The sequence below is a fragment of the Phalacrocorax aristotelis genome, chromosome 1, assembly GCF_949628215.1.
Source record: "Phalacrocorax aristotelis chromosome 1, bGulAri2.1, whole genome shotgun sequence".
Lineage (NCBI taxonomy): Eukaryota > Metazoa > Chordata > Aves > Suliformes > Phalacrocoracidae > Phalacrocorax > Phalacrocorax aristotelis.
The window spans coordinates 178,154,313-178,176,493 of NC_134276.1; the positions used below are offsets into that span (position 1 = coordinate 178,154,313).

The window sequence follows — 22,181 nt, forward strand, 5'->3', positions numbered from 1 at the left end:
ATGACACAGTCAGTCATAACAGGGAACTTGTGTGAGGGGGAGGAGTAAAAGCATTTATGTAATATTCAGAGGTCACTTTATATTAATATCTCTCCCCAAACAGATCAGTCCTAACATTGTCCTCTCCAACAAGCCCATGTCATCCAAGGTTATTCTGGGGTGAAAGACTTGCACATGCTGTTTTCCTCCAAGTACCTACATGGACGGCCAGTTAGCTAGTGCTGCAGGTCATGACAAGGTAGGTCTGCTTCCTACTAAGTTCCTTCCTCACAAATGTGCAAACAGACACACAACTTCCATCATTTTTCCATGCAAACAACAGTTTCTTCTCACTAGACATCCATTAGAAAACCAAGGAACACACCCTGAAGCATGTGAGAGGAACTAGCCATGAGCAAGACATCAAGCCTGTCTAACTAAGGAGTGAGGCATGTTTGATTAAATAAATTTGGTGGCTGCTTCAGGAAGGCTACAGAAAAAAAAGCTAACAAATGGGTACAAACTCCTTTTTCAGCAGCTGGGACTCTAAGCCACTGCTAAGCTGGTGCATCAAAAATATCAGTTTAATTGAACCTGTTTTGAATCTGCCTTCAACACTATCTAAATTATTTCAAACCCTTTAAATCCCCACTGCACTTCTCATGTAGAAAAGCAGTAGTGTGCTGGATAAGATTTAGAGTAACCAGTTCTTTCGCTGGTTGTCACAGAGTTTTTCATGAGATAAAGTATTTAAATATGGAGTTGTTAATACAATATAGTTCATTAAATTATTTGCAGCATTAGTTTTAACAGGATCCACAAAAGGAAGCTTACAGTAGGTTAAAACAACCGAACACAGCAAGTGGTATAAACCAGGGGTCACCAACCCATGACATGATGCAAAGGGCTCCATACCAGTTATCTGGAAATGGCAAGATGGCAGGGCTGACAGGTGGACAGGAGCTGAGAGTCCTGGCAACTTGGCAGGGCCCTTCACTGCAACCTGAGGGTCCCTCACACAAGGACCAAGAAGGCTGCAGTTGGGTGATCTGCAGTATCCAACATCTTTAAGGCTCAGCCTCTTGCAGTTCACACTATCTACTGGTGCATGTCTCATTTGATGCAACCTAAAAATCTGTCTCACAGCCACTAGCTGAGGCACTTAACCTAGGTCTGCATCTACTACTGCACAGCCTTAGCTTAGTAGCTACATTTTCTCCAACAGGAGCAATAGCAAGGATGCAATGCCATCTCAAAATCCATCACATACTACAATACAGTGAGCAGCTGCAGAACAGAACAGTGAGTACAGAAATAGCAGTGCTAAGAGCCAAAGTGACCACCTGTGGAGGAGCTAACAGAATAGAGCTGAGAGCACACACCAAAGTGTTGGGTTTTTGTGCTGCTGGTTTTTTTTAATTACCTTGCTTACTTGTTTTCAGCACCTTAAAGTAGACAAAATCCATCTCAGCTAGCCCTGAAAACTGGTGGTTATTGCACATAAAAAGTAAAACTGACTATCTGAAGATGAGTGTGTTCAGCTTTGCTCTTATTAAAACAATGGAAAAATACCTAAAGCTCTGTGATTGTCATATCATAGTCATCTGCAACCTGAAAATGCAGTCAGCTCTAATAAGACAATGCACGTCACTTCATCAACCAAAGAGGAGGACAGATGAGAGAGCATGCCACAAAAAGATTTTGACTCACAGTGGCTAATTTCTGAACATCTTCATCAGATGCTCCCAGTGAAGCAAGTCCTATCTCTTGTGAAAACTGTGCAAACTTGGGATCAGCAAGTAGAGGCACGTGTCCCAAGAGTTCATGGCATGTATCCCTAAGGGAATAGAAATGAGAGTATTACAGAAATTAATTCCATAATCATTCCGTAATTAATTTAACAACAACCATTTTACATGGGTTTGACCTCTAAACATCTCACCATGAAACATGTTTTTTCAGAATAGTTGTTCTTCCCTGTGTATTTTTCTATACAAACATACAGATTTCCTTCTATTAAATGGGTTATATGTCATTTAACCCCACCTGTTCTGTGATTTTCCCATCATTTCCAGATTGAGTGGGAGGGCCCAATCACTGCTGTCTTCCAAGCTTAGTACCATGAAGACTGAACTGCCCAAAGGAAAGGCAGATGTCTCCAAGTACAGTTTTCAGCATTTTTCTTCACATGAATCAAGTTCAAAATCCAACATATTCCCTCCTTCTCTCCTCTGTACCCCTTTCCGCAGCTGGTTACCACTCCACAGCCAAACATTTTGCCACGTGCCACTAGAAATTCAGGGCAATATTTACAGAGGTTTCTGTGTGCTTAATTCCTTGCTTAGTCCTGACTTCCTACTGCAATTATTGAGTATTTCTGTTACACAGTCTACTTTTCACCAAGCTGATTTCAGTAAAAGCAGAGAACCCGAATCATTTTAGAAAGAACTACTGTCCACACCTGTAAGTGCATTATTAGTCACAACAAAGTGCAGATATAAGTCTACAAAAAACTGCTAACCAACCTAAAGAAAGTGCACATGCATCATCTACAAAAGCTCTCAAACAATTCGGAAAGTTTTGGTGCATCTGTTCACAGAAAATAATGGACTTCGTAGTAAAGTTCACTTTAAAAATCAGATCTGACATTTCCTTTGCTTTTGTCTCTTCAAAAGACATTTCTCTTTTTTTTCTAAGCTGTAAACAAAAGTTTTAAAGGCAGGGAGAAAACATCAAGTTTTCTGTCTTCTATCCAAAATCATCCAATTTGTCTTTTAGAAACTATTTTTGTTTGAAAAGACACAGAACCTGACACTTCCGATAAATCATGAACAGAAAAACAACCCTCTATATAATATAAAGTCTCCTTACTCAGTGCTCTTCACCAAGAAGTCTGGCCAACTGTGTCTAGGTAGACAGTAGTTTCCGAATGTGTGCAAATGAAGATTAGCATTTTTGGCATTCCTAATTTGCTTCACCAAAAGCTTGTCAAATATAGTTCCAGTATTGGAGGGTTACATACAAGTCTCTCACCCCAGATGGCCTCGCTGACAGACATTGACCAACATTTACTCATGTTATATTCACAATTTTTTGGCGAGACAAGCACTGCTCTCAGGTTGTGCGTGACAAGCCTGAGCCAACCTCGTAACTACCAAATCTCACTGCTCTTCCTTCCCAGACATATGTATTTCCCAAAGAAGCAGGGAAGGTAAACAGATATTCTTGTGCCTGACATGATAAAATGAACATAGTCTGTGGACATTGACTATTCAGTTGTAGCAATACAGGCTGAGTGCTCAAGTTTACTGTGCGCCAATGTTTTTGGTCAACACCCAGGAAGCATGTTTGATACATACAGCTGGCTAGGAATAGTATCAGACATCATACTTAGATAAGGAAAATTGTTTGCATTTGTTTTCCACTGCCTGGTAAAGCTTGTCCTTCCTCCTTAAAGTCAGACCTTTCCTCCCTTGTTTCTACATCATTCAGAGCCTGGGAAATTCCCAACTTCTTCAAAAGTGGCTGGTAAGAAGCCCTTTTTTTATGATCTCCGCATGCCCTTTGGTGATGCTCTGAGTCTTGCAAGATGGTCAAAGTTCCCTACCACAAGATTCATAGCTTAGATACTGCTCCATTCCACACTGGAGCTCAGACTTGAAAAATTGGCCAGCTCTGCAGGGTATCCATTTCTTTGTTGTGACTGGAACTGAATAAAGGAAGGTTATTAACCTTTGATGATTATCCACTCAAGTGATTCAAACCATCTCCTGAACAATTTCTTCTGTCATCTCCTGAAAGGTTTAGCTTGCTAATGATACAAAGGACAGCAAGAAAATAGAGTTTGCAGTTTGATAGATACACCCAGAGAATTCCTAGTATGAAACAATTCACTGAGGAACCTGACTCCTCCAACCATCACCTTCCAACACAGAAATGGGCCACAAAGCCCTAACTCCACTTTCCATCTTCACTAGACAAATCAACACTGGTTGCTGAGCACTTCACTTATGTTGAACTGCATCAGTCCAGATACATTTAAGGTAACCTCAGTAGTTCAAATGACAAGGCCAAAGAAGATACAGTGGGACTGGCTTCAAGTTCCTGGCTTCAGGTAAGCACACTTGTCTCCAGACATGGCTTCTACAGCAGCATCACCACTATTAGTAGCTGAGTGAGTGTCTACATCTCTATTTTCCTGTGCTGAGGTATCAACTCCCAGAAACAAATAAGTGAGGACATGTTATTTCAAGTTCTGCACTGGGACACAGGCTCTTTGTGTCCTTCCCATCCTTGCAGACAAAATGAGTATAGACGAAGCCTAGCCCCATTAACTTGTCTCTCCTGGCAAGGTGAGGAGGATGAGGAGGCAGAAGATATTTCTCTCATGCCTTTAACTTGTGGTTTCTTCCATTAAAACTATGCAAAGTAGTATTTTGAGCATGCAGTTATAAAAAGGGGAGCTTGAAACAAAAACATATGAACATAAAACCCCACAAAAAAAGTCAAATCTTCCAATCAGAACCATGAACCAGCATTTGGGATTGTCACTGGAGTCTCTTAGACTTCCCTGCCAGTCTGGCCCTTTATAGATAGTCTAAACAATATAATTCTTCACTTAACTACAAAGGCTTGATTCTTTTGTTTTGTTTTATTCAGAAAATAATTAAGTTCCTTTAATTTATTCACACACATTGCTCAGAGAAAATAAGATTTTTGTAATTCACTTTTCACAGCAAAAGATTTTTCTTGGACTAAATTAGTTAGCAGAGCAGAGGAAATCTATATAGCTCTGTGAATGTAGTAGAAACATAATGAAACTCAGGAAGAAATGTATTAAAACGCATATAGTAGTGATACAGATCAAACCAAATGAACTCCCTAATTTGTATCTGGCTCTATAGCCTGGGTGTTAAATCTGATGGAAAGCCCACTGAAGTCAAAGGGAGTCTTTTTACCACGTTTATATCATTGGAATGCAGCATTCACCAAGCCAGGGACCTGCAGCAAATCTCATTATGGCCCCATATATCAACCAGCAGATCTCAGGGCATTGCAGCAACTGTGGAAGATAAAGAGCTGTCCCCACTTAAGTCAGTTTAGTTTTGCTACCGATTACAAAAAAGGCTGGATTTCACTCTACATTTCTGGTAACACTATATGCTCTATCTTACAAAAAAAAAAAAAAATGTAAACATGTTTTAAAAGGGATTTTCAAAATTTTCCTATGGACCTCCTGACAGTACACATTATTTAATTTATTTGGTTTCCGAACAAGTAGCTCTGCAGGAAGAAAGTAACATTATTAGAAAGTGACAACTTAATTCCTCTGTTAGTCATATTTAGGGCCGTTAAGACCATAACCTGGAATTCCAAGTTCAACCCAAATAAGGGATAAAAATCTTCATTCTAACTGAGCTAGTACTACTACACAGTGACCTTCCAGACACCGTAACCAGACAGGTTACAAAAAAGTACTTGCTGTTACTACTAAGGATCAGCTATGCATATATGGTTACTGCATAATTCTGAATGTAAGCAGCATCCTGAAAAAAGGGTCTCAAATATACAAATCAGTGAACCAGAGAACATCAGCAAAAACAGATGCACTTAATTGTTTCCTGGGAAGTGTTCCTTCTTTTGTTCCTGTTGGGGTTATGTACCCAAATCCCCTGTCAATAGATGAAAAATGTTCTCCTAGTTTGTATTATGTTAATAAATGTCATTATTCTTTTGCTGAGTATTGGCAGGTGCTGCAATCGGAGACACTGGCTTCCCACAGGAGAGGTAATCATTGGTGCAAAACCTGGTACTTCTCAAGTATAATTCCTTTTTTTGAAATATCTGCAGATATTTTCAGAAAAACCAGAAGAGGTCCAGCATCACATATTCAAGCCCTTATTTCAGGATTTTACATTGTAGCAATTAGCCTACAAATTTACGAGGTTAAAGTTCTAATTATAGAAGTTACAGAAGTGAGTGAATTCCTTCAGGGATTACCACCTCTTTCCCAATAAAAACACACACACAAAACTAGCCTCATAGCACTTTAGGAAATACTTTGCCCAGTTCACATGCTGAGGAAAAAAGTAGATATGTGTGTAACAGCACCACCTGGTGACTCCTGCCAGAATAACGTTAGGGCATTTTTAGGGACAGCTTAAAATGCAGTTCCATTAATCCTTTTATATCCAAAAATATTATTCCATGGTTTCAGCAGTCTATTCATGAAATCAAAGTTAGGCATGGGTCCAAATGTTTACAGGACTGGAGCTGAATATATATATGTGAACGCCTTGTGTAAATTTTGGCAAAAATAAAACACACCAAAGTAGTACAAGCTGAATAAACAACAGTTACAATTTCATGCTAACCGCCTGCTGACTGATGCGCTGAGAAAATGTCACTCTTGTGGTTACAAGATCAGTGGATGCCTTTGGTGAAACCACCTCCATGTGATCTAACTGACATGTATTGTTCCCTTATCATTGCACAAAGCACACCATATATATTACAAGACAAGTACTACAATCCCTTCGATCTTTCCCACACCCCCCCCCCCAACTTTTCATCAAGAGACCAAATGCCAAAATATTTCATCCGAACTCGCAATATTCTCTTTTGGAAAAGCTGCAATGCTGTCCCAGGAAAGTCATAATTAAAGCATCTCTTATTTCTATCATGTTCCCTGTAAGAGGCTTCATATCTCATACCCTCTCTGGGTGAGAGAACAGCGCCTCATGACTTGCTTGCTTTGTGTTATACAAGAGAAACTAAGTTCAGCTGTGGAATCTGGCCCAAAAAAGATAAGTGAGGACACAAGAAGACCAAATTATAATTCTGAAAGAAATTTTTTTTCAAGTGATACAGGGCTTTTTTACAAAATTTTTCCATAGTTGTCCACCAGAAAATAAAATTTTAGATACTTTTTAAAAATGTGTAGTTGAAAACTCCATTTTCCACTGAAAAATAATCCAGATAGACGGAATGTTTTGACCCACAATATAAATAGCCTAGTTATTTAAGAAAAGTAAAAAGTCCAGAAGAAGCCTTTTAATTAAATTCTGGCTCACCAATGTGAAGGGTTTTGTCATCAATGGTGTAATTAGATTTTTTAGCTTTGTGGGAAGGTTTCTCTTTTCAGTCTTGGCAAATTCAACTGGGTCTTTTAAGAATCCAGCAATCATATTTTTTCAGCACTAAAGCAAATGCAGCAACTTACGGTTCTGGTGTGTAGAGAGGATCCGAGCCATGTCGTATGTATTGAGTACAGTGAAAAACTCTATATGCTAAGCCAGCTAAAAAATCTCGGGGAGATAGGTATCCAGCAACTGGTCTCACTGTGAAGCCAGACCTTTCTGAAAGTGAAGAAGATAATAAAAGACCATATTATATATCCCTATAACCATTACTGAGGACAGGTAATGATCTATAGTTGAATGATCTTGGTTGAAGATCACCATACATCATTTTCCCTATTATGTACAAGAACTATTTTGCATTGCTAGCATATGTTTAATGAAAACAGCTTGAGATATGTCAAAGTTTGTTTTAATACCTTTGCCTAGAAAAGATGATAAGGTATACCATAAGTGATGTTCTCAAATCACCAAGTGTCTGATTTCCACGTCTAGTACCAAACAGGAGAGATGTTTCCAAAACAGAAGATGACTTCTGTAAAATACACTAAAAACTAACAGAACATAATAAGATTAAATCAAATCTGTCCTTATTTTTACAGATGTGACAGTAAAACACCAACTTCTACAGCTGAGGACCTCATTTATTTAACAGTGTCCCTTTGTCACATTAGTCCCAGTGGGGAATTATTTCAGACTCAGTGACTTTGAAAAGGACATTTCTCTCCCAAATTCATTCTTTACTCTTTCCACGTGTTTACATGAGAATGTTCCAATTTTTTTTTTTCCAACAGACACTACTATTGTTGTATTTAGTCTGAAAACATATTTCTGAAAGAAGTGTGAGGGTTTGAGTTTCTAGTTAGGGAAAAAGAACCTGCACACTCTGGCATCATTCCTTAGAGTCAATAACACAACAGATGAGAAACACAGAAGAATGCAACCAAATTCAGAGAGTGATTAGTCAGTTATTAGCAAATTCAGGTGTCTCTCAAACGAGAGTTACGGATGAAGCAGAGACTGGGGAAAGTAAGCCTTTCATTACAAATTTTGTTTTTCTCTTAGTTAAAAATTTTCCATGCACATTTGGGACAAACCACTTTTTGCTATTTTTTTCTCATAACACTTAACAGCACATAACCTTTTTCCCCCAAACAGCTGGTTGTCTTTATAATATTTTAGTTCCTGAGCCCCAGAAGCTCCTGAGCAAGAGGATTAAGGAACAAGCCTAGGTATCTGAAGGGACCCCTGAGAAGAGAAAATCTTAACTGAACTCTTTGGCAGATTTTTCTCTAGAGTTAAAAACTACGTGTTCATGTCTGCCACTTCTCCTTCCATATGGGATACATTTCCATTACAGATGAAAAAGAAGAATATTTTCAAACTTAAAAAATAACATGAACATCGTATGATATATGCTTAGCTGTTTAATTCCTCCCAGCTTCATACCTGCAGGTACATATATACAACTGTCTTGACTCAACAAACTCTCTGCCATGGAGAATGTCAAAAACAGAATGATAGTTCAGACTAAATGAAAGTCCACTGACAAAGCTGTGACTCTTCATTCAATGTGCTTTGTATTTCGTGCTAACAGAAAAGTGTTTTCATGAAACTGTATCTATTGACAAACCAAATATGAATCTCACCTTTAAGAAAAATACAAACATCTTCCAGCTGAGGCACATTATCTTCTCTGTATCCACAGTATTTGGTCAGCAAAGGGAAGTTTTTTAAATATTCACGACAAGCATGGGTGGGATAGAGTTTACTGAGCTCCCTAAATACCACCCCCCATGTTTTAATTTCTTCAGCTGTGTACTCCACTCTGGGAATGGGTTGACCACTGTAAAAAATAAAATAATACAAAATACGTGTGAACACAACCAGATTCAAGGCAGACTCTGGATGGCAAAATTTCTGTGAAAAAAATTATATAAATAAATAAAGGCAGACAGAGCCTATCAAAACTATTAAAAACTATTTTAAAATGACAACTAGATGCTTTTTTCTTAGCATTTCTTCTTGATGTTATGTTGCACATATTACATTTGTTTCTTTAAGAACTGTACTTCTTATTCAGCAGTGAGATTATTTCTTCATCTCTTTACATATCATAGTAGAAAGATGGATTTCTTATATGGCATAGAATCATTTAGGTTGGGAAAGACCTTTAAGATCATCAAGTCCAATGTAAACCTAACACTGCCAAGTCCACCACTAAACTATGTCCCTAAGCGCCACATCTACAAGTCTTTTTAAAACCTCCAGGGATGGAGACTCAGCCACTTCCCTGGGCAGGCCGTTCCAATGCTTGATAACCCTTTCAGTGAAGAAATTTTTCCTAATACCCAACCAAATCCCCCTCTGGTGCAACTTGAGGCCATTTCCTCTCTTCCTATCACTTGTTACCTGGGAAAAGAGATCGACACCTACCTTGCTACAGCCTCCTTTCAGGTAGCTGTAGAGAGCAATAATGTCTCCCCTGAGCCTCCTTTTCTCCCGACTAAACAACCCCAGTTCCCTCAGCCGCTCCTCATAAGACTTGTGCTCTAGACCCTTCACCAACTTTGTTGCTCTTCTTTGGATACACTCCAGCATGCCATGTTCCCATACCAGAGTAATATTTCTCCATTTATTGCCACTGATGCCTTTGCAAGAGAAGTGGTTAGCTGAAGATCCTGATTCAGTCTAACTTGTAGATTCAGTAAGATCATCAGCAGACTGCATGCTCTATGCATTCTTTAAAATACATAATACTCAAACGTTTTACAAAATGAAGATTAAGCAATTACATAGGTGTTTAGAAATGTCTGAATCCAATTAAAATATATATATAGTTATTGTTTAGACTGTTGCTTGCATGTGCAGATATGTTTGGAACCCCAAAATTCGTGTAGGACAACATCATGAGGAAGCTCACCTCAGAGCCAAGAGTCTAGCACAGGTGAAACTAAGCTTCCAAACACATCTCTCTCTCTTTTCCTTTGGCACCGTTCCTCTGCCTCCTCCCCCTTAACACAAATGCACAGAAATTGCAAAGCAGGGGTCTTTCAGGGTACCTGCTAATCTGTCTCTGACATCCAAGATTTGCCTTGAGTGGTTCAGGTAATTGAAAACCAAGTGACAGTGTTAAGAGTATGAAGGGCTCCTTCCAATTTGCCCTGCCTTGTATTTAGCTGTAAGGAATTTCGTATGCCACGGTCACGGGCCATCATCTCACGTTATCAACTTCCCCTAGGAACTTCATAATCTTTCTCTGGATTTAACGTTCACGATCTATAGTATGTAATCTACGCAATCTGCCTTCTCCTCAGGTATCCTCTTTTCCCACACTGTAATGAAGTATAGATTGGCAAAGGGATTCACAGGATCCCCTTCCAGCCCATCAGACCCTACCTCCCACTCCCCTGCCACAGGGCTGGCAACATGGGCACTCCCAGCCCAGTGCTGCAGCTTCTCCAGTGTCACAACCAGCCACTGGACGGGTGTATCCAGCACGGGGAATCTCACTGCAGCAGAATTGCAGCTGCTGGGCTTTTGCTAGGGATTGGCTCTCCATCTCAACTGTCGCCAGGTTCACAATCCTGCCTCCACCATACAAGGTAACAAGGAATGAGCCCACGTCACAGGTGATTGCTGCTCTGCAGTCCATACATGCACAAGAGAAGAGCATCCACCCTACACTCATTGTGGTTGTCCCCTCACCTTTACTGCATACTATTTAATCCCCTTGCCTTTCACTATATCAAAGTATTTTGATCCATGACAGTTATCTTTCAGTCAAAGGCCACTTTGTACAAGGTACTCATACTTGTTAAGGACTCACTGATCATCCAATACATCTGCTAGCTCCCCTTCAGCCACTCTTTTGCTGACATGACAAGAATTGCAACAAAATTTAGTCAAGCATTTCTCATGAACAGAAGCTGCATTGGGTCCATGCACATTCTGCAGTGCGAGTCAGTCCTTCGGGTCTAGTATCTGTCTTCACCATTACACTTTATCAGCCTTAGGCTGTCTGCCAGCTCACAGAAAGCATAACACAGCTATTCTAAATTGTACCGTACATGACAGACACAAGCAGGTTGCTACTCCATCCAGCTGGGGTTGCCAGAAGCTTCCTCCCTCTTCCTTACACCTGACCTCTACTACAGATACTGCCAGTATGGGTCAGCACTGGCCCAGCAAAGCTGAAGAAATCTGCGCACCAGTGGAAAAGCTCAGGTTTCCATTTAGCCTGTCACCAGAGAGGTATAAACACAATCAAGGATCTGAAGCTTGTTCACTGCTCACTAAAAGGTCTATAACTTAGTTATTGTTTCAATTAATTCATTAGTACTGAAGTAAGGTTCACTAACATTAATTCCTTAATAAGATTTTTGCCTAGGAGAACTGATCTTATTTCCAGCTGATCATGATACTGCTTTCTTTATCAAGAGGATCAAGGCAGCCAGACTTGAGGGAGGAACCATGCCTTTCTCACTCAGCTCTGCAAATCTCATTTTTCTCACCCTCTTACTTCAACAAGCAAGACCCACCTTGCACTCAAACTCTTCCATAAATCACAAGAATGGCCAGCCTACATAGCCAGTTTTCTTGTGGCTGAGTAAGATGACTCTTCAAGCTAACCTATGCTGAATTTTTATTTCCCTTTATTAAAATACGGTCTTTCCCTTTTGCCATGGTCATGAGCTATCAACTCGTATTATGAATTCCCTCTTAAACCTCGTAATATCCCTCCAGATTTAATTTTCTCAACACTTTTGCAATCCCTGATCAATCTCAAAGGACTAATTAGCAAGATTAACACATTTTCACTATCTTTAGGATAGAAGCTAAGTGAAGGAGGGAGGAATTTTTTTTTTGGTCCATTTATTTCATACACACATTTTCACTGCTGTGCTCTGTTAACATGTCTTTCACCTTAACATTCAGCACCAGCAAATACCTGTTCCCCCAAGTTCACTTCTGAGTATTTTTTTCCTCTCTCCACTACAGAGGCCTCTTTATTTTCAACCAAAGCAGAACATCTACCACTACAAAACAGTAACAATTCATAAAGGAAATGCTGATCCAGGATTTTCAACTCAACAATTTTTTTACAGAGCAAATTCTTTACAGCCAAATTTCTTTGTTATTTTTTTAAGGAAACAAATTTGGTTTGTTTTTTTTTTTTTTTACACTGGAAAATGACAAGCAGAAATGCATCAAACCTCAGTAAATGATTAGGAAGGTCACTGACCTGGAAGACACTGAGAGGTTCAAGACAATGCTCTGAATTTATCCCTGAGGGAAGCAGTCCTTACAACAGAGCTGTGCTTTTTGTATAAATAAGTAAACAGTCATTAGACCACAGAAAAGAGTGTGATGACACTGCAATGTAGCGTCAGACACCTATATTAACTCTGAGCTCCCCAGCACGGGTAGCAGAAACAGCTTAGCTGTAGCAGCATGGAGTCCTTCCTCCCTGAGCTGATCTGCCTTTCCTCAGAGTGACTTAGGCTGAGCTGCAGGATGCTGAGGGTAAATATCTGCCTGGGCTGTCTCTACAGGCATACCTGGAGACAGACTGACTGTACTGCCCAGTAGATATGGCACATCGCTCGGGTTAAGATAACCACTGCAGGAGAGCTGAGGAGTATGAACGAGATTTTGCCACATCTTAGGTAACTGCCCTAATCACTGGCCTGTGGTCCCTAGCTAAAAACATGTGAAGCATCTTGTTTTCCCTCTGCTGATAATAGGAAGAGTTTGAAATCTTTTAAGGGTTTTAAAAGATCAGTGGGATAAAGGAGTACTTCTGAGCAGTTTTGCTGAAGTACAAGACCCGGCCCCCAAATAACCTCTGTTTTGGGATGTTTGCTTTTTGTAATGTGCCTGCAGAAATGGTTCTTGAGCCTTAAAAATCTAAAGAAGATTTTTCCTTTCCTTTATCTGTTTTTCTGGGAATACACATGATTACTCTATGTAATTTTTGTGAAATGACATTTCTCACTGGTTTCAGAAAAAAAAAAAAAAAAAAAAAAACAAAAACACACCACACCTTTGTAGCAGAACATCAACCACTGCTTAGTGAGCCAGCAGCATGATCTTTTCAGCGCTTAGGCAGCTGGGAAGGAAGGTATCTCCAGCAGCTGAGCAGCTGTGAAATGCATGGCACTACTGCTGCCATCACAGGTAAACATAGAACTATCCAAGATTACTGAAAGAGCTCTAGGAGCACACACAGTCTGCCCTTATCCACAGGTGCCTGCTTGACATTTCACACTGCAATAAATGCTAGGCAAGAAGAACTAACTCTACACCAAGCATCAGACTGAAAAAAAGGGAATCAATCAGCTGGGTTTTTTTTTTTTTGTTTGCTTACAAAAAAAAAACCACACAACACAAAACTGTTTCAATTTACATTTGTAAACTGTTTAAACTTAGGACTTACCTGGTCAGCCTAGGAAGCTTCTCCACCAGCCAGCACCCTGCCCCCAGCAGGCAGCAGCTCAGTGTGCTGGATGAATGTCACGAGCACCCAGCTAAACAAATGCCACCATGGGCAGGAAAAAAGGGGAACCAACACTAGCACTTACACATTTATTAGATTGGTCATAGCTTAATAGCAGGAGTGGGACAAAAGTAAAGGAAAAATGTAATCAGGATTATACGGTCACAAAGCAGAGTTAATACTCCTGTCCCCCAGCCTTCTGCAGCCTGTATATAAACCTTACGTTAAAAAAAAGAACTGAAAATCCTTTAAAAATCCTTGTTTGAATTGCTTCCTGACAGGACGTGCCTTCTACAAAGGCAGAAAAAATTGTTGTGCTTTATATTCTTTCAACAACATAGGTAGAAATCTCAAAGGAGAAAAATGAAAAACCTGAAGAAGTGTGGTAAAATGGAAAAGAACATGAAATTAGTATGCTCTTTCCCTTGAGAATAAGGGCATAGGCCTGTTGCAAATAAAACCTAAGGTATGATTAAAATTAGTTGAACGCTTCTGTGATAAGAAAATTGCAACACAGTAGGTATTTGTAGGTAGCACAGAAAGTTTTATAACTGCCAGTGATGGTAGCAAATTGAAAATACTGACTTGACATGTTTAAAAAATAAAAAAATCAAAATAAGAAAATACATGCAGTGTATTTGCGCACAGGCACCAGCTGCACTAACTACAGAGAAATCCACTGACTGGATTCTGAGAAGTCCAGAGCTCTGTTGGCAAAATTGATAAATGGCATTTTGCAGCATCCAGTGGAGTTAAGTGCATGAAAAGAAAATAATAATTTCAGCTTTTAGTGACCTCATCCAACTACGCAGGGATGTGCAATTCAGCAGTGCATCAGTTTGTTATTAAGACATGCAAGCATTTGTAAAAGAGTCTCTTAAGTTTAAGCAGCCACGAACAAAATGCTGGAGAGACAGTGCTTACCTTTAAATGTTTTACTTGCCTGTATCTGTACTGAAAATGTAACAGGGTTTCAAGCATCAGGTTTGTCACCTATAGCCTACACTAAACTAGTCAAAGTTTAAAGGATGATTTTGTCTACTGTTAAACTTCATCCTGCAGAATTAAGTAGAGCATGAATCGCTGGTCAGCAGCATGGGAAAGAATTATGCCAGTACTTACTATTTATAGCTCATGGCTACATCCACGAAGTACTTTCTTCTCTGTCGATAGACATTGTCTTTAAATCCCTTAAGCAAGGAAGAAGAGAGTAATTTATAATAAGGACAGAAAATTAGCTGCAAGAATTATAAAAGAAATCATTAATGTGTTTATTTGGTACCTAATTATATTGTATTTTGATCTACTGTACTGCAAGAAGATGAGGACGACTTCACTTTTTTCCCCAAAGTCCCACAGGAGTTTTTTCAAGACAGTTTTGTGCATATGTGCAGTCATTCACCCCAGATGTTACAGAAAGGGAAACTTTTTCCTTGTCATTTCGTCTCACTCAGGTTTTCCTTAAACTGAATGAAGATCTACACACAGGCACAAAGCAGAATAATTTACCTATCCTCAATATATCTTCCTTCACTAGAAGGATCAAGTGCCCAGAGTTCATATGCAAATCATTTTGAAGATGCTACTTCAGCAATTGCCACCTTAACCAGCACATTAGGGACTGAACCATCAGCCTCCAGCAATAAATATGCATACTGCTCCAATTTGAGTTACAGAGGAAGAGCTCTACCTTGTGGGCTACAGTAGGCTCATACCTTTTCCATATTAAGCGCAAGAGAGCTATATAATACATATGCACCAGCTAGTTACAGCCCTTTGAGCTATTCAAAATTAAAACAAGATCTCTTCTATACCTGTAAGAGATGTAGACACTTCAGTTTTTTGGACTACAAAGAGAGTTATCTGTTTTCAAGGCAGAACTGCCAACTTCTTGAAGATGAAAAAGGGTAGAGTTATCTAAGTTCCCCAGTTAGTAGCCCAGAAGGTGCATTTAAATTTTCCCTAGTCAGGGCGGAAAAGTAAAATGCACTTTTTCCTTACTGCTCATGTACACAAACGCAAATCACTGAAGAGAATGAAAGTCGTCTGATTTGAAATATCTGTATGAGCTTCCAGAAAACTCAGAAGGCATTTTACTGCCCCATAACCAAAGCTGCGCTGCTGGGGCAGAGTAAGGGTGGATATCAAAGGACTGAGGAAAACCTTCAAGCTTCCACTCCTACACAGAAAAGCTTTTTGACTGGCAAAAATTTGCTGTAATCTGGGGACACCTCCTTGTCTGCTTAATACCTTCTGATGTAAGCACAGAGTTGCTCAGCTGCAGACTGTTCAAGAGCTGAAAAGTGATGGAAGACAGCACAGGGGATTTAAACGCCTGTCACATGTAGTAAAACTGAGACTGAAACCACTGACCGATATGGATTAGGGCTATGCTGCTCAAGTGGTGCTATGCTACTTCTGTAATAGGATAATTCTCTTTGGTCGTCTGGCACCTACACACCGCCACTAAGGAACAGGGCAGGCACCATAAGTGGCCTTTGAAAGACCAGTCACAGATTTTACCGTTTTTTCCCCCATCTCTAATAACTAACATGCTGCATAGGCTAACAAATGGTGCGTAAATTATGCTTATTAGAGTTCCCCCACGTGTAAAATATATATTCATATAATGCAAATGTCTTTTTTCATTGTCTGTAAAACTGACGGCAGATTTTCAGCAGAGCACTCAAGTATTTAATGAAGGCGCCAGCTCAGAACATAAAACAGTATCAAATGGCTCATCACAGTCATCGACTCAAGGCTTAGAATGAGCTACCACTAAGGCCTCTGTTTGAACCAAATTACTGTTAATGGTTGTAGGTAATCAACATACTTTCCCATTCTGAGAAAATGCTAGGTAAATCCTCGTTTGTCATCAAGAAGTACAAGGCAGAAACCAGGATCCAGGAACGTGCTCCCCAACTGTGGGCCTACAGTGTGGAAAGGGCTGACAAACAGTAGAGATGGCTAAAAACCAAGCAAAGTGATGCTGCTTATCATGGCTGATATGCAGGCAGGTGACACCAAAGACAGGTAAGCAGGGCTGCCAGGGGACATCATGATGGTGTCCGTTTGCTCGTATATGCAGGCATGAGGGTCTGTGCCTGAGCCCCCACCACGCACGGCATGGCAGCTGTAGGAGCTGTGGAGCAGATGAGACATAGGCAGCGGTCTGAGTGCCATTTCTGCAATGACATAGAGCCCCAGACCCAAGGCCACAGGAGTACCTGCCTCCCCTCAGCCAAGGCAGTCATCAGGGAGGAGTCTGCACAGGCACTGCAGTACCATGGTATAGAACAGATGCATCGCTACAGAGTCCCCTACACCGAACTGATCTTCCTGCCGCCACTCACAATCTCTTTGGGGCCATTTTTCACCACCTTGGACAATACCAACAAATATGTGTGTGACGAAAACCAAAGGAGACTATTGCCTACAGCTATGATTCGATCTGATTCTATTACAAGACAATCTTACGGTCAGACATCTTAGTTCATTACCTACTCCCTTTCAGCTGAAGTTTCCTATAATACTAGTTTAATCCTGACTATTTTACTTCGGAGTAGGAATGAACACAACTTGCTACCACCTGTATCTTTCAGCCAAATGGTCCAAAGGTAGAAACTTGGATTTATAACAACTGAAAATGTTGTAACACAAATGCTTTCCACCATCTGCCATCTAGAGACCCAGAAGTTAAGCATTTATGGACATCAGCCAAAAGAAATAAAACAATAACAAATCTATTTTTTTGCCTTTTGCACTGAGCATTTGGTAGTACTGCAGATACTGTTTGTGTGAAATGTCTCCTGTCACCAAAGTCAGGAGACAAAGCGAGACACTTTCCCATATGCTGCATTCATGCAGAAACAGGAACATGTTGCTCCGATTTATTTTGCAGTTATCTTTTGAGTGCCCAAGGAAGTTCTCCTTCATAATTCTTTCTTCTCTGACACCTAGGTTATTATCAATCCTTACCTTAGAGCTGTGACAGAAGGGAAGATCACATTGATCTAAACTCTTCAGAGTCTGAAAGTTTCTATCAACTAGTTAGTTAAAAAAATAAATTAAAGCATTACAAGAGGGGACATAGTTGTTCAAGAGTGAGTAAGTTTTCTGGAGCACCTTCTTTTTGGGTGTCCTACTACAGAAAAGGAAAATTAACTCACTGAAACCACTGAAGAGAACTAAATGCCCATCTTCTGAACACCGCATGCTCAAAAAATTGCTCAGAATCAGCAGTCAACAGGCTTTTTATTTGACCGGCAAATAACCTGAACAAATTATCTACAATACAATTTTATGTTATACTTACGGGGTGATCTGCATCCAGCTCAGATCCATACATCAAAACTCTCTGTGAGCATTTGTCTAATTCAGATATCTTCCTGGGGAACCAAGGGACACAGTCGAGATCTGCAGAAGACAGAATGTGAGTTGAAGGTACTGGAGTGTAAGACTATGGAGATACCTGTGCAAAACATTTGTCAGCATCTAAGCCAAGTGATACAAAAGCAACCTTACCTTCTTCATCAGTCCAGATATTTTCTGGTGGATTGAGAGATACAATATTAGTTTGGAACTTGAGCAACTGGATTAGTTCATTAAATTCTTTCTTACTGCAGTCACAGTCCACAAAAATTTCCACCTCTGAGTTCCTTCTCTTCGATTTTCGCGATTCAATATGAACCATACTCACATGTTTCTCCTGTGGGAAGATGAAATAGCATATGAAATGCAGACATACCAGCCAGAAGGGGAATATTGATGGCATGTTCCTCAGGAAAATTTTTCGCAGTTATTAAAAAGTGTTTTCATTGAAAGCACTCATTTTGGACCTACATAACTGGTTGGTGATGCTTAATAAATAATAAAGACAAGTTTGTATACTGAATGTAAAAATAATACTATTGTGTTTAATGAAGAAAGTTTAACTATGATTTAATTTTATCTAACAAGGGAATCTTTTGTAAAGGATATAATTTTTGAAAATAAAAATAATTGTAATGCAATTGTATATTTACCTTTGTTAAACATGAAATACAATTTTATTAGGCAATGTGCCTAACAATACTGTTAATTTAACTGGATTTGAGTGTGTTTACTTAGACACTATTAAATATGTACTACTTCAGCATCTCTCATGAACACGAGGGAGAAAATATTTTAAGGATAACTGTATCAGTCCTCATCTGCCTTTCTTACAGCAATTATGAATTACTTGAAGTGGCAATAATAATAAAATTAAAATCTAATTCCATTTATTCTCTATTATAATGTCCCCATCAAAACTAAACACACCAGTGTGTAAATAGTTCTAGCCTTAAAATTTTCCTATAGGCTATCCCTCCCACCACAACTACTGGTCTGCCAAGGGTGTCGCACAATGACAGACAACCATAACGTGTTACAGCTGACCTGACCTAGTGTTGTGATAGCCTTGCTTCATAACAGGAGGTCAGGCTAGATGATTACTTTCAACCAGTATTTCTATTGACTCTTTGATTTTTCCTTTTCTTGCCAGACACAAACTACCTGTTACTTTTCACAACTATCCTTCCACTTACTCGGTGAAGCCAATAAAACATTTTCTGACTTCCAAAAGGGGAAGTAGTCCCTGCTGTATTTTGCAGAAAGGTCTGTTTCAGGTGAAGGTCCCCTCTGGTACAGCCAACCAGCAGTCTCTGCTTTTACACCTCTGTACACATACATAATTCTGTAACTGCATGCTCCGTAAGGTATGTTTATGGTGTATCTCCTTAGTTAACCCATTCACGTAACAAATTCACAGAAGGAAAACCCTCCATCTGCTGAGCGGTTTGAATCTGCCATTTGTAAACTGGCAGATTACAAAGCTGAGCAGGAACATTTTGATGATCTGCTCCTGAATAACAGAAGCTACAGGACTCCACTCCATGTTTTCAGATGACACAGAGCTAACAGTTTTAGACATTCTCTTGGGAGGTCGGACAGGTGGCTTTGATCTGCCCTAGGTTAACAAGGGAACAAAACCCTTCGCTCTCCCTCATAGTACTGAAATCACTAAGTGACTCCGTGAATGGGGGTGATACCTCTGCCACATCTTCCAGACATGTTTTAAGAGACCAGAGTGAGTTATATGGCCATTCCCAGGAAGGGGAAGTCGATGTGTAAATCCAGGATTTCAGGTATTAACCCATTCAAGCTTTTAAGCCAGAATTGCAGTTAGCCACTTAACCCCTGGAGAGAAGCTGCACTGAAAACATGATTCCTGCCATTCCTATCAGCTTTCTGTCAAACACCCTGGTTCCTGGCAGCTGCCCTCCCAGGGGTCTGACTCACCCCTTTTCCTTGGCTGAGGAATTTAGGTATCTACATCAGCCTTAGGAACCTGCTCCCAGAGCCGGCTCCTGTGAGTTAGGATTGGTAAAGCCCAGTGCTCCCACCTACACCTTTCTGATGGTTTGGCCTTAGAAGTAGACCCCAAGCCACCCACTAACTTTCTCTTCACTGCACTTCAGTGACTGACCAACCTAAGGCTTTTCTCATACTGCTTTTCTTGAGCTACCCTCAAACATGCCCCCAAGCCCTCTTCAATTTACTAATAGGGGAAGCAGACTGCGTGCGGTACCAGCAGTCTGACTGAAAACCACCTATTCCATAGGGATCTATATGGGAACCACAACTTCACAATTTACGTTCTGGTTAGACACATAAAGCCTTGACCCTGCAAGCACTTAAAGGTGCATTTAAGTTCATGACCAAACATTGTCCTGCAGCAAGGCGGCCACCACCACCTGATTGTATGTAATTTAGATTCTGAACTGCTCTTTGAAAGTGCCTCCTTTCATTGTGGCCTGCACAGACAACCTCAAATCTAATTTACAGTGTTGAGAATCACATGTTGGAAATCTAAAGTGAATGGTGCAAAGATCAGCATCACTGTTAAGCTTTATTCCAGAAAACCCTTCACGAGCCCAAAATGCTTTGTTGAATGGTCCATAAAATTTTAAGTTACTGTTATTCAGTTCTGCAGAGTGTAACTGCACTCTATTCCTTCCACCACAGTCCATTAGATTTATACCAACAAACAACCTGACCTCAGTAGCCTTCCTCAGTCCAGCTAGCGTAATGATTTGTAAGCTTTACCTGGAAGAGTCGGAGAGCTTTCACCAATCCACCGACTTCATTCTTCAGGGAAAACACCACAGCTGTCTTTCCACCTTCAGAAACAGATTCACTTTTCCCATTTCCCTTATTCCCTTTCTTTTCCTCATTTTTCCCAGAATTCGATCTGTTTAGCTACAAATGGATAAAGAACAGCATCATTTCAGATGCAAATAGGCATTTCCTAAAATTAAGTCTCTTTAGGCTTAAGAGAATTTTTTTGTTAGAAAATAGCTGAATAGAATTCATCAAGACTTAATTTTAAAGGTAATGTATTTACTTGAAACCAGTATCACAGGTCAAAAGCTGCTGTTAGAGACAACTGTGAAAGAGGCCAGTCCTTAAAAAAAGCATAAGAAAAAGTATATGAATGTTTGGGATACAAATACGATTATATTATTAGGGCAATGCTATCATTAGTAATAAACATGAAGCAAGATGAGATGGTCTGAGTTACTGCAAAGCTTGCAGTGATGCTATTCTAATCTGTACCAGTCAATTCACGATGACTTACACTGGTCTGTATTTTGGTAATAACCATTAAATTTAAAACAAAGTTTATATTCTCTGTGGTACTACAATGAATGTTGCCATGTAATGTCATTTTTCCTGAAAAAGCAAAACTTCTGCCAATTATACAAACAAGGACAGAAATAGCAGCTTAGACTGTGCATCCCTTAGCAGATGAGTTGGCTGACGAACTCAAAAAAAATACAGAAAATTACACCACCCTTGGCCACTCCTGCATTCTTCTCACAATTTGGGGGTCAAAGACTGCTTTAAGCCAAATTTCAGTCAGTATTTTCAAAAAAATGTAATCGGCTTAAATCTTATTGAGAAGCCTACAGTACAGTTTTAGAGACAATTTTAATAAGATCAACCATGATTTTCAAAAACCAGACTGCATTTTCTAATGACCAAGTTGTGACTCACAAAGAAATGAAATCTCCAGTGAGTTGCTAACTGCTTTTTCTAAAACAGTATAAACCATAGTATAGTCACTAAAAAATAAGTAAAGACAGAAATTAAGCATCATATACAACTATCCCACACGGACTAATCTTTTTTCTTTGGTAAACTGTAAAGCAGCATGAAAGGAAAATAACCTGAGAATAGATTAAGTTTTTAAACAGGCAGCATGAAAGGAAAATAACCTGAGAATAGATTAAGTTTTTAAACAGGTCTCACAACACTTGATGGCAGCCAAGTTAACACTGTATTCTTCTTTTTTCCTTACAGGTAGGTTATCCTACTTCCATAATGTCTGTGGACCTGCGCCAATGGACTTTACCAAAATGTCTCCTTGTGCTTCTAGAAAATTTTACAAGATTTCATCAAGTGCACCGTGACCCAGCAGAAAATTAGTAAGCGTCAGCCTGATTCCTTTTTAAACTGGATTATATAAAATGATTTTCTTA

The 22,181-nt window shown here is 39.7% G+C and overlaps 1 protein-coding gene across 1 annotated transcript in view; it reads right to left on the reverse strand.

Moving 5' to 3' along the window:
• TPH2 (tryptophan hydroxylase 2) overlaps positions 1–22,181 on the reverse strand; it is a 51,293-nt gene that overhangs the window by 26,907 nt on the left and 2,205 nt on the right. The window contains exons 2-8 of the mRNA XM_075080789.1: positions 20,746–20,898; positions 18,142–18,325; positions 17,933–18,033; positions 14,740–14,807; positions 8,768–8,964; positions 7,202–7,337; positions 1,690–1,816 (exon numbers count right to left, since the gene is read on the reverse strand). Coding sequence (XP_074936890.1) covers positions 1,690–1,816; positions 7,202–7,337; positions 8,768–8,964; positions 14,740–14,807; positions 17,933–18,033; positions 18,142–18,325; positions 20,746–20,898 — 966 coding nt within the window. The remainder of the gene's footprint in view (positions 1–1,689; positions 1,817–7,201; positions 7,338–8,767; positions 8,965–14,739; positions 14,808–17,932; positions 18,034–18,141; positions 18,326–20,745; positions 20,899–22,181) is intronic.